The 23,355-nt window shown below is 39.7% G+C and overlaps 1 protein-coding gene across 7 annotated transcripts in view; it reads right to left on the bottom strand.

Moving 5' to 3' along the window:
• Nucleotides 1–23,355, bottom strand: part of UNC79 (unc-79 homolog, NALCN channel complex subunit) — a 240,407-nt gene that overhangs the window by 121,963 nt on the left and 95,089 nt on the right. For all 7 annotated transcript variants that reach the window (XM_070250302.1, XM_070250300.1, XM_070250306.1 and 4 more), the window contains exons 9-14: nt 19,564–19,652; nt 18,898–18,938; nt 16,849–16,877; nt 11,524–11,753; nt 9,416–9,587; nt 7,430–7,660 (exon numbers count right to left, since the gene is read on the bottom strand). In XM_070250302.1, the coding sequence (XP_070106403.1) occupies nt 7,430–7,660; nt 9,416–9,587; nt 11,524–11,753; nt 16,849–16,877; nt 18,898–18,938; nt 19,564–19,652 (792 nt within the window). The remainder of the gene's footprint in view (nt 1–7,429; nt 7,661–9,415; nt 9,588–11,523; nt 11,754–16,848; nt 16,878–18,897; nt 18,939–19,563; nt 19,653–23,355) is intronic.

Raw genomic sequence — 23,355 nt, 5'->3', positions numbered from 1 at the left:
AAAAATATTGCAAAAGGACACAGCTCTAAATCTACAGGACTGAGAACACAGGAATCCTTTGTTTTCCATCTTAGCTGGAAATCTTCTCTCTGATATAAAGAAGGAAATTCAAAATAATGTGGTTGGATGGGCAGGGCAGCTCTTTAATATTATTATGGAGGCTGCCATCTAATTCTTTGAAAAATTAAAAATAGCTGTCCTCAGGGTTGGCCCTGTGCTGTAGTGGTTAAGTTCAGCACGCTCCACTTGGTAGCCCAGGTTTGCAAGTTTGGATCCCAGGCGTGGACTACACCACTCATCAGCCATGTTGTGGTGGCAACCTACACATATAAAAATATATAGGAAGACTGTCACAGATGTTAGCTCAGGCCTAATCTTCCTCAAGCAAAAAAAGGGAAGATTGGCAACAGATATTAGCTCAGGGCTAATCTTCCTCAGCCAAAAAAAAGAACCCAACTGTCCTCATCTTACTAATTGAGTCTTTACAAAAATATAATTGTGGCTCCATAAGTATCCCAAAGTCCACTCATGTTTCTTACCAATCCCAAAGCCTCTCCTATTCACCTCAAGATGCTTGCAGATACTATAAAAAGTCAGGACATTAGAAAAGGGACTTTCCTGAACTTAAGAAAAAGAAATGCTTAAATAGTAATTGTCTTAGGCCTCAGCCTCCTCAGTCAAGCTGCTCTGAGCCCTCTTCTCAACTAAGGCCTCATCCTGGACCTATTAAAAACTTCAGGTAATTTTGTCCACCTCCCACACCCCTCCTCCCTTAAAATGCCTGCTTGTAAAAGCTCAATGCTACCAGGAGAACTTATTGTTTGTCCCAGCCAAAACCAGTGAATAGACAAATATGCCCTTGAAAAACTCTCTTAGACCAGTTACTTTAAAAGCATCCTTCCTCTCCCTCTTTGAGACGTGAAACTTCCACCACCCAGAACTATGTTCTCAAGGACCTGAGAACCATCTCTTCAGAACGCAGACATCCAAGGAGCCCAAGAAGATGTCCTCTCAGCCCAAGGGGGCCTTGCTTCTACTTGTACTATTGCCTCCTGTGATAAAATACGAGAAATTTATTTCTCTTCCTGATAAGTGCCAATTAACACCCGCCTTAACAAACCCCCAATGCCTCTTTCCTTAGCACACCCCAGCCTTTAAAAGATAACTTCTTAGGTGACTAAAACAACTGCCTGAGGCTGGACCATGGCCTCCAGGAGATTACATATCAGGACAAATTAAGATCTTAAAGGTCTCCCCTGCAAATATCGAGAAAAACCTTTAGCCATTATATTGAACAGGTAACAACTGTTCTGTCTGCTCGAAACAGAATTTGAATAAAAGTGAGGTGAAGATGAAAATCAACTCTTCTATGAACTGGAGAGTTTTGTATTACTATGATGGTGTCTCCTCCAAGGTCTCTATGTGCATTTACCTGTGTATTTTCATATGTATGGTATATATATGTGGTATTTTCTTATCTCTGGATGGTATTGCCAAATTAGTTTATAAAATCCCTTAAAAGATCTCTATTCTAAATGAGCTATTAAAAAAAATAAGAGCTTATATAAATTAAAAATTCCTAAAACTCTCAGAAACATAGGAGGTGACCCAAATGTTTTTCAAGTTCATGTGATTTGGGCAAATCTTTGATAAGTAAGACTAGTTTAATATAAACAGTTGTGTCTTCTGAGTTATCAGCACTGAATATGATATGAGCATACATTTTTATTCTACATGGGTTTACTAGTCACATAAGTTAATATTTTATTTACTAGATCTTTAAGATTATAAAATGTATAGATTTCATTTTAATCAAATTAAATTATTATTTTGACAAACTTTATTTTAACAATAATTGAGTTTTATAATTTAACTCCTTAGAAGTAGTTTCCAAAATCTTTTTGGTAACTTGAAATTAAAATTATACTAAGTTAAGTTAAACAATAGATATTCAGTGAATATCTAGATCATTTCTAAACAAGATAAAAGACTGAAACATTAATTACAGTCATGAGCCACATAATGATGTTTCAATCAATGACAAACCACATACACAACAGTGATCTCATAAGATTAGTCCCATACAGCCTAGGTATGTAGTAGGCTGTACCATCTAGGTTCGAGGAAGTACTGTAGGGGAGGAAGAAATTTTCCTCTACCCTCTAGGGTCTTCTGGCTGGTCTAAGAATTAAATTGATATGAGACAGAACAACAGGAGAAAAACAAAAGTTTAATAACATGCATACATGAGAGAAACCCAGGAAAACCAAGTAACTCACCAAAATGGCCAAAGCGCTCACCTTAAATATCATCCTCAGCTCGAGACAAAAGAAGATGTTGGGGGTGGGGAGAGTCAGGGACTTCAAAGGGAGGGAAGGCAATTCACAGGTAGGTGAAAAGGAGCCAACGTTTGGAAAACAAGTGTTTGGCCACACAGAAACAGAAGAACATAGAGGGGAGCCCAACAAACAGATTTTCTCCGTTCCTCCCTGTACACCACCTGGTTCTTGTGATGCTAAAGTGACAGGTCACTTCCTGGGACAGGTTTTTGAATCTGAATTCTTTTAGGCAATTAAGGGGGAGGTAACAAGAAAAACTTTCTGAGTCTCATGTTTCTAATAATCAGCTTAAAATAATCTTCGTGTTAAAGAGACACATTTTGGGGTGGCAACTTCTGCTCCCCTTCATTACACTCTGTGATGTTTGTGCAACAACAAAATTGCCCAACAACATATTTCTCAGGATGTATCCCGTTGTTAAGCGACACATGACTGTACTGAATATAAGTTTAAGTTTACATACTTTTGGCTTCTTATTTTTAGAGAGACTAAAGATATTTGGATCTGTTAATAAATATGTTCTTTTTGCCACATTGAGAAATTGTACTATGAGGAAGCATATGCCTCCACAAGTTATGAGATGGTATATTCATAAAATTTGTTAATATGCTACAAAATGCTGGCATGCGACAGGCAATTCACAGTTATGTACCTCCCGGTTTCCTCTGAAATACAGAGGTTACTAAGTGTTGAAAATTATAATCAATATATATAAATGAAACTACTAGAAATAATAAGGGTGAAGAAAAAAACTCTGTATGCAAAGTATTCAAGGAATGTAGGATGCGTTTTTGTTAAGGACAAAAAGGTAATTCTGTCCTAAAGTAGTTGTTTAGGGGCTGCGTGAAGGCTTTCCAGAATGAGGAAGAGGAAAGCGAAGGACAAAAATCTGAAAGGAAATAGAAAGTTGTAGGGATCTGGCAGTGAGGGGTGGAGGCGAGAGAGCACCTCACCTCGTTGGTCAAACTGGCTAAGATCATATGGATTTATTACAAAGTTCTTAAAAGGAGCTTTATTGTCAGTCATGTACCAATTCCAAACCTCTAAAAACCTCTAAAAAGGACAAAGGTTCTTAGGTTATTGGTCTGTTCTTGATAAGAGATTATTAGAAGTTTTTCTTTACCTTCTCAGTAACATGTCTAGGAAACAAAGATTCTGGGTCTTATCAGAATTTCCTGTGCTTTATGTTGTCTTTATCGTGTCCTCAATTATTCAAGAGAACTGAGTCTCCTCAATGTTAAAAAAGCTAATTTTTTTTAATAATCACGTTCCAGCCTACCTTTACTCTTGAAATCTTTATTGTCATTTTGGTTAAATGATAATTAAATATTATTTCACAGTGACCTGTGATCCTGGTTAATCAAGTGTTCAAACCTTTTGACATTTTAGACAACTTTTGATATTTTGCCTTCCCCAAATCAAATCCTAAATAAAATCTTGGTCTCAAACTGACTTTGAGATTTCTGAGAGGGCCTCTGGAAAATCTCAATGGATTGTTCTCTACTAGTAAAAAGAGATGATAAAGGGGCCAGCCTGGTGGTGTAGTGGTTGAGTTTGCACACGCTTCAGCGGCCCAGGGTTTGTAGATTTGCATCCCAGGCATGGACCTACACACTGCTCATCAAGCCATGCTGTGGCGGCATCCCACATACAAAATGGAGGAAGATTGGCACAGATGTTAGCTCAGCAACAGTCTTCCTCAAGCAAAAAGAGGAAGATTAGCAACAGATGTTAGCTCAGGGCCAATCTTCCTCACCAAAAAAAGAGAGAGAGAGAGATGTTAAACTAATTAAGTTTATTAGATACATTGAACTGCATGAAAAGCATTGTTAAGTAAGAAGAGATGCTTAACATTTCCTAGTTTATGTTCAGGTATAAATAAATTTTTAGGTAATTGTTTTTAATATAAATATTTCAGGAATTATAGGAAATTCTTAGAAATGTGTCAATGCCCTTTCTGTTCATGATTATGTCCTTATGCTGCTTTGCCTGACAACAGGAAAAACAGCATAATGTTATCATCATAACGCCAGTTACTCTCATGGACCTTTAATCACAGCCATTTTAAGCCTTTTATTATTCACAGATAGTCATTGTTTTATGCTGATGCTTTCCTGAAAGCTCTTGCAATCAATTCATCTTCAGAAGAAAGGACTGTCTCTGAGACCTGTGGAAAGGACCATGACAGGTAATCTGGGGTACAGGCTTCTGATGGCATTGCTTAAGTAACTTTGAGACCATACCACTGGACCAAGAATTGATTCCAGAACTCTAGTGGAGAAGCTGATGGGTTCATAAAACCGCTAACCCAAGATCACACAGAACAAAAACTAATTACATGGGACTGAATGAACTGATGAGGAAAGATGATAATTTTTATGGTTTTTCATTTGGAAAAAACCATGGTTTTTTGGTTTTTATTTGGAACATTGCTGGTCCTTTAATGTTCTATTTTTTGGATATAAGGTTTCTCTTAAGCTACCAATAACTCACAATAATTTAGTAGATTATACCTTTGTAAACAAAAATGAACATTTGTCTTTTTCTCCCTACCTGGTCCCTCTAGAATTCAGAAACTCTTATTGGATATTCTTATTTTCATGGCAATATAGTTAGTTGCACAAGGTCAATAAGAATATGTTCTCCTTATACCAGGACATAATTGGAAAAATTGGTTATATTACCAAAGCTTTGACTGGAATGTCATATTTGAGAATCATGTACATAGAATCAGATAACGACCAGACAATTTTAAGGAACTAAGGTTGACATTATGGAGCCAGTGCTCACAAAGCTCTCTTGGAAAAACCAGCCTGGTACATGGCTTATGGGGTTCCCAGCCTGAAGGCAAGTAAGAAAGGTTACTTCCTGACAGGCTCAGGAACCTCAGAATATTTGGGGGACCTCAAGAAGAGAGAAACTCGCCCAAATCTATAGGTACTGCAGATGAAGTATGATGACAGTTTCCTGGCCTGGCTTTCTAGCTCTGAGAAGCTTTTAAAAGTCCAATCTGAGATTCCTTATAAAAGTTCCAGCAAAGCAAACTTAAAAAGGCCTATTTGGTCAATTACCATTCTTGCTGCACTTATATAAATAATCAGGCCAAATTTAATGAGACTAGACTTATTTTGTGAACAAGAGTAACCTTACTTTGATTATCTTTGATCAGAACAGGGGTGATTGGAGAGGGAAATTTTGGTTCAATGGAAAACTATAACCCTGATTCTAGTCCTGTACGCTGTCTCTGGGCTATTTTTCACCTCTTGAAAACCGGATCCTGCTGTCTTAGACATTTTGTCAGTACTTAATGCTTCCACTTTTTCTCCCATCCTCCTAACTTGGTGTCACTAAGAACTAAAACCTGACCGCCCAGATCCCCATTGAGACTCTAGGTCGCCTTGTCCCAAAGCCCTGCAAGCTAAAGCAGGACCATTTGACAGAAACTTCAAAGGACTTATTGCTGCAACAATTCAGGCCACTCAGGAAGCTCACCAAACACCCGCATCTTCCACGCTCTGCTCCAGGAAATAACCATGACTCTCACACTCATGTTCTAACTCCAAAATCCAAAGATGTTTCAAGTCTAATATCTAGAAATCTTCTTAACTGGCTGCCCCCTGGACTCAGAACCTAGGTTCATAGTCTACTCTAACCATTAATCTTTGTTTTCTTTTTGTTTTCTTGTTCTAATCTATGCTCTTTTCCTCCTTTGCAGATCTCTTACCTTGCAGTTCCTAACCTGAAACTTCTCTCCACAGCAATCAACCTAGCTTTTTTGTGTGAACCTTCTAGGGAAGTTTCAGATGAGAGGAAGGTAGAGATCCACTCAGGCCCCCAGAGTTGGTATAAAGATTACTGTAAAGTGAAAACGTTCAAGCTAAAGAAGATGCAGAGAGAAACCTTATCTGAACTTCCCTTATCTGACTAAAGCAGAGCCTCCAGAAAACATAGCTGCCATTAACACCCTCTGAAATGAGTTTCCCATGAATTCAGCCACCTTGGAAACAGAATGCCCAGTCCCATTAGCATCAAAAGGCCTGACAGAACTTTCGGTATTTTCCTGTTCAAGCCCCCTGGACCCAAGTTGGTAGAGAAAAACTTTTCCTCCCAACATAACCATGTCTTATCTTTCAGAGTCAGATCACATCAATCCTTTACTATTCCAAAGAATGCCAGGAAATAGGGAATTTCCACTATGCAAAAATCCAGTTTGAAATGTGAGTCAGTAGGTGGCACCAAAGAAGAAAGAAGTATATCTTGATAAATGCAGAGAGTTCTCTGAGTCCTGGAAATCCAATAGAAGCTACTCCTTTAGATGGTCTGTGTTCTGTTTTATCCTCAAATGTCTTATTTAAACTGAAACTTGCCTCAAGACCTCAGTGAAAGCAAACGAAAAAATCACAAATAAAAACAAAACTGAGAAAACACCTTGAAAAAAATTTCATGTATTGCTGCCGAACACTGATTCTGGACATCCACCTTCTTGGTGGACGTCCATGAGACACAAATTATATTGTGTTCAAGAAACGTGGGGTCTTACCAGCTGTACCTCTGAAGCCTGTGATCCACTGAGGCAGAACCAAGAGGATAAACATAGAGAAATTTTTCCTATAAGCCAGAAGAAAAGGAGCATTTTGACAGTTCCTAACTCTTTTTGGAATTCCAAATGGGAGGGCAGGGACTTCTACCACTCATCTCGAGAAATATCTGTGAAACCACAGAAATTGCCCCTAGTCAAATGTTAGCCTTTCCACAGACTCTAGACCGGAAAAGAACTGAGCTCTAGCAACCCCACAGAGAGCCTTTTTTTCCTGTTTCTTAGTAAAAATATTCAGCAATGTCATGAAAGAATATTCCTTTAAATTCTTAAAGATATTTCACACATTCATTTTGCCATTCTTCCCCATCCCAAACCACCATCAAAGCAGTACATCCCCTAAAATGTAGTTACTAAACTCATTTGCTGTGTGGACTAAAATAAGGAGCGATGTTCCTTTTCGACAGACAATGAGAGCACGCCAATAGCTAAGGGAGCACTTCTCCCCAAAGCCTTCTCTCCAACAAGGTCCAAGCTGTAGGCCTCCACTTACCCTGGCAAATTCCATTGGTTTCGGGAGAAGGCACATGACCATGACATCAAAGCGAACATCACACACTGTCTTCAACCACTTGGTGACAAACTGAGGCTTCAGTTTTTCCACCAGACTTCCAACTTCATCATCCATCATATATGCTGTGGAGTGAAACCACTGAAACACCATGGCCACCAGCCTGGCCAAGCTTTCCGTCGGGGTGTTCTCACTGGGTGTGCAGAGGCTCACCTGGAAAGAGGCAGGTCAGACCCTGCTTCAGCCTCCATCTATCTTTGCAAATTATCACATGTTCATTTCAAGGCAAAAGAAAAAAGATGAACCAGATAATCCATCTGAAATAGGCAGTTTCATAAATGATGGAGGATCATGTATCCTGGAAACTGTGTTCCTCTCTACGGGAGAGACGGATTGTAACAATTATTTCCCCTTGAGGTTGCACCTTCCAATAAGCCTTTTCCCCCGTAAGAAATCTACTGTGTAATTTGCACTAGAGAAATGCTTTTAAAAAGTCAAGTCTAGGGGGCCGGCCCCGTGGCCGAGTGATTAAGTTCACCTGCTCCGCTTCGGCGGCCCAGGGTTTCGCCAATTCGAATCCTGGGTGTGGACATGGCACCACTCATCAGGCCATGCTGAGGCGGCATCCCATATGCCACAACTAGAAGGACCCACAACTAAAAATACACAACTATGTACTGGAGGGCTTTGGGGAGAAAAAGGAAAAATAAAAATCTTTAAAAAAAAAATTAAATCTACAAAGTGAAACAAGTATCTTCAGTGAAAAAATAATCTGTATACATTTCAGTTCTAAAATGATCAGATTTAGGCTAAGAATTTTCTATCAGTAATAATTCTGAAATCTTAGAGCCCTCTAATTCACCACATTATAAATAGACTTTTTAAAACAGCTCATCATTTATTCATTCATTGATTCTGAAATAATCTTTCACCGAGCACTATAGTATATTCAGGAATATAAAAAATAAATAAAACACTATCCTTGCCTTCAAAGAGTTCACAATAGTAGTCATTGTGTCGATTTGGTTAAAAAAAAAAAAAACTTTTTCAGGTGAAAGCGTGAAAGAAATGTGTCACTAGGGAGACTTAATCTATGTCTCCAATGGTCAAACACAGAAGTCTGCTTCTCGGCTGAACTGGCAAATTTAGCTTGCTCGCAACGTTGGATCTGTATGGTCGATCTTTCCTGAATGAATATTGCAGTTGAATCAGTCAATAGCAATCAAATTCCTCATGTTAATTTGGCTATAATTTTTCTGACTGTATGCAGACTTGCCATAAATACACAAAAAGCTCCACAGAGACTGAATTTTCAAGAAAAATGTCATGTAGATAGACAATGGGATGTGAATGATCTGTAAATTACACTGAATCCAATATTTCATAATAGACCCTAGCAACTTTCCCATTTGTTTCCTGTCAAAGGTGCCTTTCAAACGGCCTGGGCGCCCGGCACAGGAGGTTTCAACACCTGGGTCTTCATTAGAATCAACTAGGGAGCTTATTTAAAAGTTCCCAAGGGGCCCCATGGCAGAGCGGTTAATTCTCACACTCCTCTGCAGTGGCCCAGGGTTTCTCGGGTTTGGATCCTGGGCGCCAATATGGCACTGCTCATCAGGCCATGCTGAGGTGGCGTCCCACATGCCACAACTAGAAGGACCCACAACTAAAAATATACAACTATGTACCGGGGGTGCTTTGGGGAGAAAGAGGAAAAATAAAAATAATTTAAAAAATCAAGTTCCCAAGATTCTGAGGTGGTATCTGGGCAATGTCATTTTTTAAAAGCCTTCCCAGGTAAACCTAACGTGCAGCCCAGGGTTGAAAGCCTCTGTCCTGGAGTTTGGAGTCCCACTGCTAAGGTTAATTTTCCACTGCTTGCTTCTTTAAAAACAACAGGAGACAGTCCACGTCGGTGCAATGTTGGAAGGAGAAACAGAGTGGACAGTAGTTAACTTCTTTTCTTACCAAGAACCATATTCCAAATTGACTGAGCAGCCGCTGGTCGTGCTTATCATCATCCTTGTTATCAAAGTCGGTGTTATCCAGGGAGTGGTGGGAAGACGACAGGCCCAGCTGCCGCCGGCGGTTCAGCTCATGTTCCCGCTGCTCCGCGTGGAACTCAGCTTCTTTCAACAAGCTGCCGCGGAGGAGAGGTTTCAAGTCAGACTTTTGAAAAACCACACTCTAGACTATGACCTATTCAGAGCAGCCACTTCATGAGTTCTCGGGCATCACTGATTGCTCTCCTCTACATTGGTAGGAGTTACTCCAAAGAGCCTAATTTCATTTCCTTACTATTTTGTACTCTATCCTCATTTCAAAGATGAACAAATTGAGCACAAACAGGCTACTTCTTCCAATCAATTAGAATCAAGTAGAACTGATGCCTCTGGCTTCTGGTTCACCAACCATCCCACTAGAAGTCCATGCTTCCTGTACATCTAATGTGAACTTTGTGGACATCAAATGCATGATACAAGGAGAGATTGAGGACTTGTACCAAATAGGAAAATATTCAATATCTAGGATTCAAAGACCTGAAAATGAGCAGCAAAGACTCATTTTTCAATTTGCTAAACAAAGTGACAATTTTTAAAAATAATACCCAATGTTGGCACGGTTGTATCTAAAACTAGCAATTCTGGGCCAGCTTGGTGGCGCAGCAGTTAAGTGCGCATGTTCCGCTTCTCGGCGGCCCAGGGTTCATCGGTTCGGATCCCAGGTGTGGACATGGCACCGCTTGGTAAAAGCCATGCTGTGGTGGGCGTCCCATGTATAAAATAAAGGAAGATGGGCAAGGATGTTAGCTCAGGGCCAGTCTTCCTGAGCAAAAAGAGGAAGATTGGCAGTAGACAGCTCAGGGCTAATCTTCCTCAAAAAAAAAAAGATTAAAACTAGCAATTTCATACAGCACTTTTGGCATTATAAATTCATATACGTACTTTGAAAATCAGTTTGGTAACATATCAAGAGCTGTTAAAATATTTACGTCCTTTGACCCAGTCAACCACATCTAGTAATCTACCCTAAGAAAATAAAAAATATAGGAATAGCACTATATATAAAAATATTTATCAGAGTTATTTATAATAGGAAAAAATTAGAAGCAATCTAAATAACGGTGAAGGAAAATAATCTAGATGAATATAATGTTTCCACCAAAAATGATAAACATGGAAACTACACAACAACATAGAAAGAGCTAATAGTATAATATTATATCAAAAAGAATTGTGGCTATGCTGTGATTACAGTTATATAAATAAAACATGCATTTGAATAAAACCAGAAGAACATGTGCAAAACTGATGATGATGATATGGTTGATTTTTTTTTTCTATTTCCAAATTTTCTGTAATGTTTTATTTGACAAATATTTATTGCATTTCTATATGCACCAGCCACTGGGATAAGACAAACAGAAAAGACTTAGTCCCCATCCTTAAAACTTACATTCTAATGCTTTCATTTTTAAAAACCTTGCCGCAGTGAATATTATACAAAAAGAGAACAAATCTAGAGGTTATCATTTCCAAAGCTGCTTTTTCTGTCACGTGATAGAAAGAGAAATAGCCAGCAGCCTGCAAGATCAGACCCCTGTCTTGTTCCACAGCCTCCTGGGTTACCCCACTAGTACCAAATTAGCCCTCTCGCACCTCGCTGCTGGCACTCTGGCCTCGGGTGGCCCTGTCCCCACCCCCTGCTCTGGTGACAGCCTCCACTTCATTCCCCTGAGAATCCCTGCCCTGTGCTGTCACTGCGTGCACCACACGGATTGCAGTTAGGCGCTTCTGTTTCTGCAGGCTCCACATGGCTAACCTGAGGGCAGGGACTACATTTTATTCTTGTCTCTCTCCCAAGTGCCCAACACACGCCTGGCATATAACTGGCATCCGATAAAAATATTTTTTGAATGAATCAATTAAAACATCATCACTGCAGCATTGTGGACGGCGAGCTGCTGGGCTGAGGGCACTTGAAGTTGAATTAAATTTACACACCTCCATGGGAGAAGGGTGGCTCAAAGCGAACGTGGTGTTTTCAGGGGAAGCTGCTCAAAAACTGCTTGTTACCTAATCACGGCCTCCACGGCGCAGACCAGCTCCTCAGCACCGCACTCCCGCGTGTTGATGGGGGGAGGGGAGGTCTGGTACAGGTGGGTCTCCGAGGCAGCCCCCACTTCGTTACTGTGATGATTGGAGTGGCATCTTTTGCAATACCGCACAGGCCTGTTTCCGTGGCGACCGCAGCACCCTGCTGAAAAGCAGGTGACAACTGCTCTTCTAACGTGGGAACTGCAGTTCTAGGAGGAAAAAAGGGAAATCAGTTAAAGTTAATTGCTGAGGTAAATTTGGCTAAGAATTGGAACAAATGGAAACTTAAGGGGCCCCCGGAAGTCACAGCACATTTCTGAAGTGCCACTAGCTTCCAAAATGCGGGCCATCTCTAACCAGTTAGATTTCAGTCACGGATAAAAGTAAAGGTGAGAAGTGGTTTCTATTAGTGTGAGTGATAGGAACGTTCTAAATATGAGTGGGACTCTGCTGAAAAGCCCTTTGTAAAGTTACCTCAATCATGGGAGGGAGGGGGCGTTCTGGATTATTCCAAGTTAGTGTTTCAAGAGTTTTCAGCAGACATATGAAGAAAAAAATTAAAACCATGGTCCAGAGAGAGAGAGAGCATCATGCACATCAGAGTAGGAAGGATCATTTTAAGCCCCAGAATAAACTTTCAAAATTACTCCTAAAAGAGCAGATTTCCATTACAGCTCATCTGTCCTTGCTGCCTTCAAGGTCAGGCAGGGAGTTGTGCCGAGCTGAGCTGATAACCCAAAAGCAGACCTTTCCACTCCCCCCAGCACTCTTTCTATCAAGACCTAAAGAATATGTCCACTGACACCATGAGAACATATCAAAAGGCAGCAAGAGCCACTCACAGAATCAGCCTTGACATCAACTACTGGAAGGGTCAACAGATGAAGCAATGGAAGCAAGGACAGTGGTGTAGCATCAGGGAGATGCCCCAGATCGGGGGCTGTTGTCACAGCTGCCCTGACAAGAGGCGGAGGAGCAAGGCAGCATCCACACGAAGCAATTTGAGGAGCTATCAGGAAACGTCCCTGACGTCCGCAAAAAACGTGCCCCAAGCCTATTGGAGAGGCCACCACCACACGCTCAATGCCTCATGTCCAGAGAGCATTTTCATCTTTCAACAGAGATTATAAAGATGGGAACACCTCTAGGGGATATAATACCCTTAGCCATTACGATCTCAGAGCCTGGTGAAGATTTGAGAGCCTCCATGACAGACACCTTGTGGAGACAGAAGAAGGAAGCAGCAAGCAGCACAAAATCTACATCAAAACCGTGACACTGTATTGACTGCTTATCGGAACAACCATTTCAAAGGAAGGCTTGTTCCACTTCAATTTTAGCACAAAGGCTTTGGATAGCAGTGCTGGGAAATCTCATTTTCTGAACAGGACTCAGGCCAACAAATCATAAAAACAAAATTTTTGCAATCTTTTTTTTTTCTTTCTATTAATAAGGGGTTTTTGTTGTTGTTGTTTCCTAAAATACAGAGTGTTTCTTCTGCATCTGAAGCCCAAGTCGTCTTTGGCCTCCAAGCCAGCCCTGACTTCTCCAAGTGGAGTATTTTTTCGGCTCTGTGCCCTTCCTTCCTCTTTCATACACTAAATTTCACTCTGGAAGCACAAGAATCCCTATTGGTTTAGGGCTTCTCCTGCTCACCCACCAAACCAATACCGCACCACTAGCAGCGCGGCACATGTCGGAGCTTTTTCTTAGTGTTTATTTCTTCCTTTTGGTTACAATGAGTCTTTGTTCCTCTGGGATGCCCACTGTTATATAAACAATAGGAAGTGGATATGGGCTAGTGGGTATAATGAAGACCTAAAGTTTAAGGCCTGCAATTTCCCATCCTATTTTCTGGTCACAAATTATTTACACTCTTGCCACATGCAAATTCCTGGCTGGAGGTCCAAGGTCTTCTCATATAAATTAAGCCCAGCTGTGGACGAGGCTCTTTGGGTTTGCTTCCTCAGGTATGCTTCCATTCTCCTTGAATCTAGATGGGCTTGTGGCTGCTTCAATCAAGAGGATGGCAGAAGTGATATTTATATGACTCCTGAGGCCAGGTTTTAAAAAGACATGCAGTTCCCCCTGGCTGTCTTGGAATGTTCTCTCTTCAAAGCCTGCTCATCAGTCTACTCTTCTCAGAACTCTGCCGTGGCCAAGCCACATGGTGAGGCAATGTGTAAGTCTCTAGTCAATGGTGCTGGCTAAGCCCAGCCTTCAAGTCACCCCAACCCAGAGCCCAAACATATGATCTAGAAGCCTCTAGATACTTCCAGCTCCAAGCTAGTCAAGTCTTCCCAGATGAGGCCCCTTGAGCGGAGACAGGCTGTGGACTGTGCCCTGTCTGAATCCCCGACCCACAGAATCTGTGAGCATAATTCAATCGTTGTTGTTTGATGCTGCTACTTTTTGAATGATTTCTTATCCAGTATCTGGACATACTGCATATATTGGTATCTGGACTACCAACTAAAAGTCAACCTGCTTTCTCACCATGTGCCATCAATTCTAAATAATATCAGCAATAAATACTTTGCCCCCAAATAACCTTTGGTTAATCAAAGTTCTAAACAATTGCTGTGGTTCCTACTAAGTTTTAATAATATACTTCCAAGCCACCATTGGTCCTCAACCCATGTGATGTCAGCCATTTGTCTCCATTTCAAAGTGAACCTGAGAGACTTTCCTTAGATCCGGATTCAGCTGGGCACGGTTTGCAAATATTCACTCCAGCACTCTGTTCACTGCTTTGAATTTTAAACATAAATAAATAACTCCAAGTGGTCTCATATAATGACAGAATTGAAGTAAATCAAGGTCTGTCTCTTTATCTTCACAACCTTGACATTTATTTCAAACCTACTGTTCAAGAGTAGGAATATGTAGTACCGAAAGAGGGAAAGACACAGACTGTACCCGAAGCAAGCTCAAACAATTCTGAACTAGTATGAATTCAATGGAAGTTCCCCATTTTAGCTTTCATATAAAATACAATGTTTATAAAGGACGCATAATAAAAAATCTGCTAATTTGAAGGTTATTACTAAAAATACTTTTGTCATATAAAGGAGGAGAGTGTTAAAAAATGATCCACTCTCAGTGTCAAATATGTTAAGAATACCACCAGAGCCAGGACATGCTGATTTAGAAAATAAAAGTGTTTCTCATCCTAGTCTCTCTAGTTTGTAAAAGATTCTCAAAGTGAGAAACAGCCTCAGGATAAAAGTCAAATCAAAAGTATGACTGTACTCCTTTGTTAAAATGTTAGAAAGATATAAAGTGATGCCCAGTTGAGCCTCTCAGCTAGAATAGGGCTTCTAATAACTTTAAGGGCAGACTAAAATGTCCAAAGTACAGAAAGGACTGTCTCGAAAAGAATTATATATATGGCTTTGGGGGCACTGAACCCCAGTGAAATTCACTGAAAATCCACAAAGTTTTAAAGAAAGTCATACTAGCAAAAGCACCACCAGCTTAAACTAAAGAGGACAGACACAGGTCAACATGAAAAGACGTCTGTGGGAACCCCAACTTCTACAAGAAAACTAAGAGAGGTACTCAGCTGCAACATGGACCATTCCTCACTGAAAAGGAAAGATATCTCAGAGATTGGAGCAAAGAGCCCAGAAGGACAACAATGGATTGAGGAACTACTCTCAGGAAGCAAAACCAGATCCTAATCGAGGCACATTGCTATCCCTGGAGACAAAGGAACTGTTGACATGTTGATGGCTGGACTGCTACAGACTAGCCATCCGCTTCCTCTTCTTCTTTTTGAATAGAAGTCTACTGCTGTTATCCTGTCCCTATCTCACCGTTGTGTGGGGGGTGTGTAGGGAGCAGATAACTTGCCTTTTTAGTTCACAGGTGTCTGAATCAAGAGAATTTGTACCAGAGGAGTTTCATCAGTGACCAGACCAGATGCAGATCACAAGATAACTGACTTTAAGCCTGAAGCCATAAATGGACAAGACTTTCGAAGGTCTTATAAGGTGGTGAGAGTATTTTGCATATGGAAAGAATGTAAGTAATTATGTCAAGAGGGTGGATTGTGATAGATTAAATATGACCACAAAATTCTTGCTGTTCCTTCAATGAAGAGGAGAAGTCTATTTCCCCACTGCTCGAATCTGGGCTGGCCTTGGGGGATGTTTTGACCAATGGAATGCAGCAGAAGTGATGCTGTGTGACTTCCGAGCTTCAGTCTCAAAACACCTTGCCACCTCCTCTCTCAATCTTTTGGAACACTGCTGCCTAATGAACAAACCCAGCCTAGCCTCCTGGAGGATGAGACACCTAACAGAAAGAGGAAAGGGCAAGCACTCAGTCATCTCAACCATTCCGGCCATCACAGCTGAGGCCCCAGACATGGCAGTGACGTCATGTGGAACCAGCCAATCCCCAGCCTACCCACCAACTGACTGCAAATACATGAGTGAGCCCAGAGAAGTTTATCAAAAGAACGGCCTAGTTGAGCACAGGCCAAATTGCCAATCCACAGAATTGTGATCAAATAAATGTCTGTTGTTATAAGCCACTACATTTTAGGATGGTTTATTATGTGGTAAAAGATAACTGAAACAGCCCTCCAAAGGTACCCACTCATGACCGACTCCTAAAAAGTTTAAATGACTTGTACGTGGTCTCACAGGGAGGTGGGAATAGCGCTGGCCAGAACCCAAGTATCTCAAGCAACTAGCCCAAAGTTCTTTGTATGACACCACACTACCTCCTCTTGTACTTTTCAACAACTAGAACAAGAAAATAAGATGGAAATGGCTTAGGGAAACTGTTGTGAAAAGTGGCTAAAGGAAATTTGAAGGCAAAATATTTAACTAGAGATATCATTCAACTTACATGTAAATGAATATTTCCCATATATAGTTGGTCTAGGTATGTTTCTGACACACATTTATTGGAGAATTTGCACTCCACTTCAAAACAATAAATATTGTTAGCATATAAGATACATCCTTTACCAAAGTTAAGCAGCATGTATTGCATTGTCATTCAAATCTCTTTATAACTAGACTTCTAATGCAGAGTGACACGTATGCTTTTATTTCAGATTACTTATCAAAAACACAGTGCATAAGATGGGTGAGCAAAAGCAGAAATGGAAATAGAGACCATTTGGACATAGCAATTTTGCATGCTAAATTATTTCTTTTCCCCCTTCACAAATACAGTGACACATACGTACTGGGAAACCACGGTGCAAAAATGAGGCAGATGTCAATGAATGAATTTACATACAAACACAGCAAATCATGCCCCACCACACAGATGGTTTGCTCTTACCTTCTTCTGACATATAGCAGATATTTCAGCTGTAAGGGGAAGGTACACAAAATATCAACAAAGAAAGAGAGCCCATTTAAAATAAGGGCAGCCATGAAGGGGAGTAAAAACAAGCTTAGTAACACAACCTCTAGACTTGGCCAAAACAGCTTCTCACTTGTCTCTTAAATTGTCATCTACTTATGTTTAATGAGGTCAAAAACACCTGCATGTTCAAATACTTCACTTATTTTCACAAGTAATTCAACCTCCTCAGAAATGACTTAGAATTCAGACCATGTTAAAGCCAAATTACTTTAATCTCACCTCCTTATTTGACAGAGAACAAAACTGAGGGTTGCATGACTATAGGATCACCCAGTCAATGGGAGAGGCAGAGCCAGAGCTAACATCTCTGGAATCCCTGTTTTCCGCTCATCCATTATGCTATGCCACTGAGTTGATGGGATATATACTTCAGGATTGACTTAACAAATGGATAAAAACTCTTTCTAGTGGACATACCAATTATGTCCATGAAAATCGATGTTTGAGAGCACCTGAAAATAATTTTTCCAAAAATATGTTAACATTTCCCCTGAAATAGTAAGTGCTCAAAAAATGGATTAAACCATTACTTACAGTCTAGTCTGTGTTACCATTTATTAAAAAGATCAAAGGTAAATGTTGCCCAGACTCTGTCTGGAAATTATGAATTAGTGGATGCCAAATCAATAAAATTTACAACTCAGTTTTAAAAGCTGGTTTCGTATAATTAATGGTTATTTTACAGTCTGATATCTTAGAGTTTATCTTAACCTGTGTCACATCTTAAGCTTTATGTTAAGCTTAGCGCCACATCTCTAGATAAATTAATGAAAAGCTATCAATTTTCTTCCAAAGACGAATATCATCTGGAGATGCTGACAGAATTGAGCAGTATATCTGGTATTTAAAATGTGCTTTAGAACCTGACTATGGGTTTTACCTCAGAGTACTGGAAGTTGGCTAACAAGGTAACCTAATTTAAGCGAGAAAAAAGTTACCTTCATTCATAGAAATCCAAATCTTTTTACAGATATTCTTAGGTAAATTTTCAAAATGTCTCTTCAAATGATGTAGAAGCTGACATTATTGATCCATTTTACAGATGGAGAGCACTCACTAAATCATTTAAGGTCGAGATGACCTAATATTAAAAGTTAGACTACCAAGAGATAGTGTAATTATCATCAAGCAAAGGCCTTAAGTTTAAAAAAAAAGTTCACAATTTAGTTAACACAAGGTTTTTACATTTCTTTTTAAAATGTCTTTCATAGAAATTCTTTTATCTACCTCTGAAGTCATATGTCAAGTTCCTCCTGTGTGCCTGATCTAGACTCAGTATGCCCCCAGTTTCCACCTTTCATCTTTCCTCTGCTTTCCTGAGTACTTTTTCTGATCATTTCAGCCTCCAATTAGGTGGCTGGAATACCTGCTTCCCCGCGTGTGGAAGAAAGCTCTGTCCGGGACCTGCCCACTCACCAGGCTTAGCTTTCAGAACTCTGACAGACTACAAGCATCGTAATCTCGTCTTTCCACTGAGATGGGTCAGATGTACATTAGCCCCATTTTACTGATGGGGAGACTGAGTCTCAGGGCAATTAAACAATTTTCCCTAAAAACACTGAGCCAGTAATAGTGGCAGGAGAAAGACCCATTATTCAATGCTCTTCCTGCTGATGTCCCTTATTCCCTTTCCGACCTGGCACAGCAAACACATCATTGGCAACACCGGTTATATATACAGAAAACCCCTTATGACATAATTCAGCAGGGCTTTAGTCACACAGAATCCTAATTCCAACATCTACCCTTAATTTTGGTAGAGATGATGCCTCCTTCCTCATTATTAAGTGTGTGGGTATATTATAAGAAAGACATTGATATCATGCTTCATATGAATGAATATTCATAGACTATAATACTTCGGTTACTGTCTTTGTAAAATAAAACAGTACAAGAGGAGAGAAATCAACCATGCCATTAGTCACGATTACTCATTATTCATTCTTCTGAAGCAAACCATACCTTGTGGCAGAAGAACATCAATCAACCATTCACTGTGGTCCCTATAAAGAAAAGCAGAAGTCATTGTTGAGCTTCTTTGCAATGTTACCCTTCCCCCCGAATGTTTATAAGCTGCACACTACCACTAAAAAGCTTTTAATAGAAAGGAAGTAAAATTAAGAGCACTATCATAGTACACTTTTTAAAATGTCTAATGCATTCCAGCTAAATTATAAATTATAGGCATTTCATCATATTCAGTTATCTTTAAATGATACTTTCCAGATGCTAATTAAGCCAACCAAAATACAGCATGATTTGTACAGAGCTGAATGTGATTCTGCAAAACCGACAAGCAAAGAGAACCCACATGAATTATATGTCATGTTTGAAAACCACAGTTTTCTGTTTCACTGTGCCCTTTTAACAGGGTCACTTGAAAACTGGAGCTGCTTTCTTAAATGGAATTGCTTTCTCTTGGCACATGGAAAGAAATATTGCAAATCTTCAAAGCTGAAACGTTTCAAATGAAAGTTCGCTATATATTAAATATCCAACAAACTAACCTTTAAAAAACAGAGAGGTTAGTGGGAAAGGTGGATAATGTAACCAATTTAAGTCCAAGTGATTGTTCTTATCTTCTCATTGTTGCCCTATTTCCTTTTCCTTGAAGACCCTGGTACCTACCCCGCGATCCTCTGGCTGCATTCTTCACAGAGATACAGTGGGGGTGGTTTATCACCCAAAGCTACTGACAGGGAAGGGTCTATACACATCTGAAACACACGAAGAGACAGAATGACCTCTCCTGTCCTGTTTATCACATTGCCTGTATCATGAGCACAAATGGTTCAATAATGACAAATTTTCTAAAGCAAAGCAGAATAAATATTTTTAGCAAAACCCATTCAACCTATAACTTTTTCCTACGCTGGCTGATGAGTCCACACTGAAGCTTTAAATGTGGCTACTGTGGTTATTCATTTCTCCTGTTATTTGCAATTCAAGTAACAAACAGTGTCAAGAAATCCACCTTCATTCCACAAAGATAAAAAAATCATCTTGCTCAATGGCTGTTCAAATTGCCTCTACATGACTCGTATAGTAATTCCTTCTCTAAAGTGGTAAACACAGCAATCTCTTTTTAGGAAAAGGAAAACACATTATTAAGATTATAAAATCATAACTGTTACCAAAATGCATGCCATAGAGAATTTTGCTTCTTAAGATAGACCTCATTCAGAAAATTTAGCACTAGATCTACCATTGAGTGATTCACTTTTCTTACTCTGGAACCTAAGTTCTACATCAGTCATCCAACATTTCATTTTCAGGTGTTTTTCCTTCCACGCGTGACCTGTAGTATCTTTAACCCTGCTATGCCCCGTTCAATTCTGAATTATTTATGGCTGAGTTTTCATTAACCTAAACACAGAGATGAAAAGTGTTCATTTTACAGTTGATCATCAGGATATTTCAAATATCTGGATGTTTTAAATGAAGCGAACAAAATATTCAGACGACCAGCTGAATTTTGTACTTTGCATCAGTTTAAATTCCTATGACTTTCCAAAGTCATTTTGAATTCCGTTCTTGCCCTTTTCCACACTACAGCTGATTATGCAGTTAATGTGCCTAGTACACAAATTCTTCTGGAACTTCATGCTGCCTTGTCTTTAGTTTTTACTGAGTTGAAGGGGAAAAACGAACTAAATTTATCATCCAAACAGCCTGCCATTTAAACTTAAAACCCTGAAGCGTTTCAATGATTGGAGGAAAAAGGAGTTAGAATTCCTAAATTTAAATAATTATACCATCAAAATCTGTAAAATATATGTTCCCATTGTGAAAATTTTCCTTAGATAAGCTCCATGCTTCCTTTTTTGCAATGAATAACTACTTTTTGGTGTGTTAAATCAGGGACTGGCAAACTTACTGCAAATGGCCAGAGAGTAAATAATTCTGGCCTTGTGGGCCATACGTTCTCTGCCACAACTACTCAACCGTGCTGCTGTAGCATGAAAACAGCCATGGACAATATGCAGGCAAATGAGCATTTAGCTCAATACGTAACAATAGACAGCCATAGGCAATACATAAGTAAATAGCTGTGGTCCAATAAAACTTTATTTACAAAAACAGGCAGCATGCCAAATTGGACTATAGGCCATAGTTTGCTGACTTAGTTTTAGATAATTATCTGGACTCCAAAGTACTTCATAAAGTGATTTTCAAATAGAACCAAGTAAAACCAAAAGCAGAGTGTGATACAACAAACTATAAGTTCCAACACGTTTTCATTTTCAATCCTATCACAACTCTTGGCTCTTACCTAAAAAGTACTTTTTTGCAACCTATGCCAACCAAAATAGATAATACTTTCTACCGGCAAGTCATTACTCCGCGGTGCTATACCTCACCATTATGGAGACGTTAGGCCTTTTGTGAGGATAAATGCATTTTCCCTGAGTCTTTGCCATGCACCCCATGGAGACCTCTTCTTTAGTGCAGTTACTTCACTCTCATTTCTAATGAATCATTGATACCACTGTCAGGCAAAGAGCTTTTTCATTCCACTCAAAAGGAAAAACTCCTAGGATGTTAGAACTGTAAAGAGCCATTAGAGATTAGCTAATTGACCTCTGATGTATTATGAATTAATTAACATGACCCATCAGATTTGTAGCTGATAGTGTCAATTCTGTTCTACTCTGAACACCCATATTAATATGTTCATATCTGACTGCATTAAAAAATAGCAATTTTCTGTTTATAAATATAACATATGCCAAATGTAGAGGCTTGGGAAAATGAAGGAAATAAGAGAATAAATAACTCATTAACCTCCATCTCAATGCAATCACTAGTAACATTCTGATGAGAATTACTGGTTGTTTTTCACTATGAACATGAATATAAATATATGTAATTTTAAACTAAATTGGCATCGTACTGTACAATTTCATAATTTCTTTTTCATTTAACATTATTCTGGAAGCATCTGGATGGCAGATACCCTTGATCTACATGTCCTATAGTCACATCTCCGTGGGTTTGGGGAGCACTCATATTGTAAAGAAAGAACAGCACGGAGCCAGACCTGTTGTCAGGCAAAAGCAGCCCCAGCACAGGAGGCGTTAACAAGAATGTTACCTTTCTGGGAATTGTAGAGTACAAATAAAAAAGGGAGCTCTTCAGGAAAACTGGAGTTCAGAAAGCAAAATTTTGGGGGTGATAAAAATATTTTAGAACCAGATAGAGGTGGTGGTTGCACAACATGGTGAATGTGCTACGTGCCACTGAACAGTTCGTTTAAAAATGGTTAATTTTATGTTATGTGAATTTCACCTCAACAAACAAATGCCAGAAGGTAGGATGATTTGGCCTGTCCTGGAGGGCTGGCTGTGGGAACAGCCTGTGAGGAAAGGGAGGCCAGGCCAGAGGAGGGCACTGGGCTGTTGGCCTAGAAGAGAAGGAGAAAATCTAATCCTGATGATTTCTGTGGGTAGGAGGCCAGACATCATTCCTAATCAGGAAGTCAGAGGACTCCTGGGAATGCAGTCTGACAAAAAATCAAGGAAAGATCAGACAGAAAGTACCTCCTTTCTGTTGATGTCTGGGTGAATCAAAAGAGGGAGTTGTAACTTAGACGGGAAGAAGAAAGGACGGATATAGAAACTAAAGTGAGAGAGGCAGATAAGTCTCACCACTGCGAAGAATTAATTCCATGAATAATACATGAACTCAAGTGTTTTGCTGAAAACGTCCTCACACCAAAGAACAGCACCTTTGAACCCCAAATGTCCATGGCGGCTCAGAGGGGGGTGCACACAGTAGAAGAGGAGAGGACTGTGTTTCCAGGGGTGGCTTTCCCTCACCTGCTCTTCCTCAACACAAATTCCTTCAGTTTGCTTTCATCAAAAGCAGAGATCAAGTGTAACAATGCAAGGATGTCTTTTGTTAGTAAGAGATATCTAGACGACAGTGTTACTACTGGCACTCCTCTGCCGTTCTGGTACATGAAAAACATTTTTGGTTCCATTTATGTTTCTTGTTGGTTCCATTTATATTTATATTTCTTATAACTCATTTTACCTCTTCTACTCCATTTCTATAAAATGACAGTACTATTTTTCTATCATTTGGTAATCTTTACAGTCGACCTATCCATAGAACAAGGGAGGCAAACTCCCATGACACTAGGTTCTAAAAAGTAACTGTGAACTTTAATCACTTAACCTAACTCTCATTCTTCATAATATAAAAATTAACCCTTGCAAATCCAGACACAGGTCTCTCCAGCCAAGTATTGTATCCAACAAAAATAAGTAATTTTGTTAAAAGGTTTGATTATTTTTCTTAACATTCAATTTGAAAGATTCAGGGTTATAACAGACAGACCCAATTAGATGTGGTAGAAAAAGAATAAGGCTGACTCAAGGTACCTGGTTCCAGCCGTGTGACTGTAGGAAAGTGACT

The sequence above is a fragment of the Equus caballus genome, chromosome 24 (assembly GCF_041296265.1).
Source record: "Equus caballus isolate H_3958 breed thoroughbred chromosome 24, TB-T2T, whole genome shotgun sequence".
Classification (NCBI taxonomy): Eukaryota; Metazoa; Chordata; class Mammalia; order Perissodactyla; family Equidae; genus Equus; species Equus caballus.
This window is presented reverse-complemented; position numbering and strand designations above follow the sequence as displayed.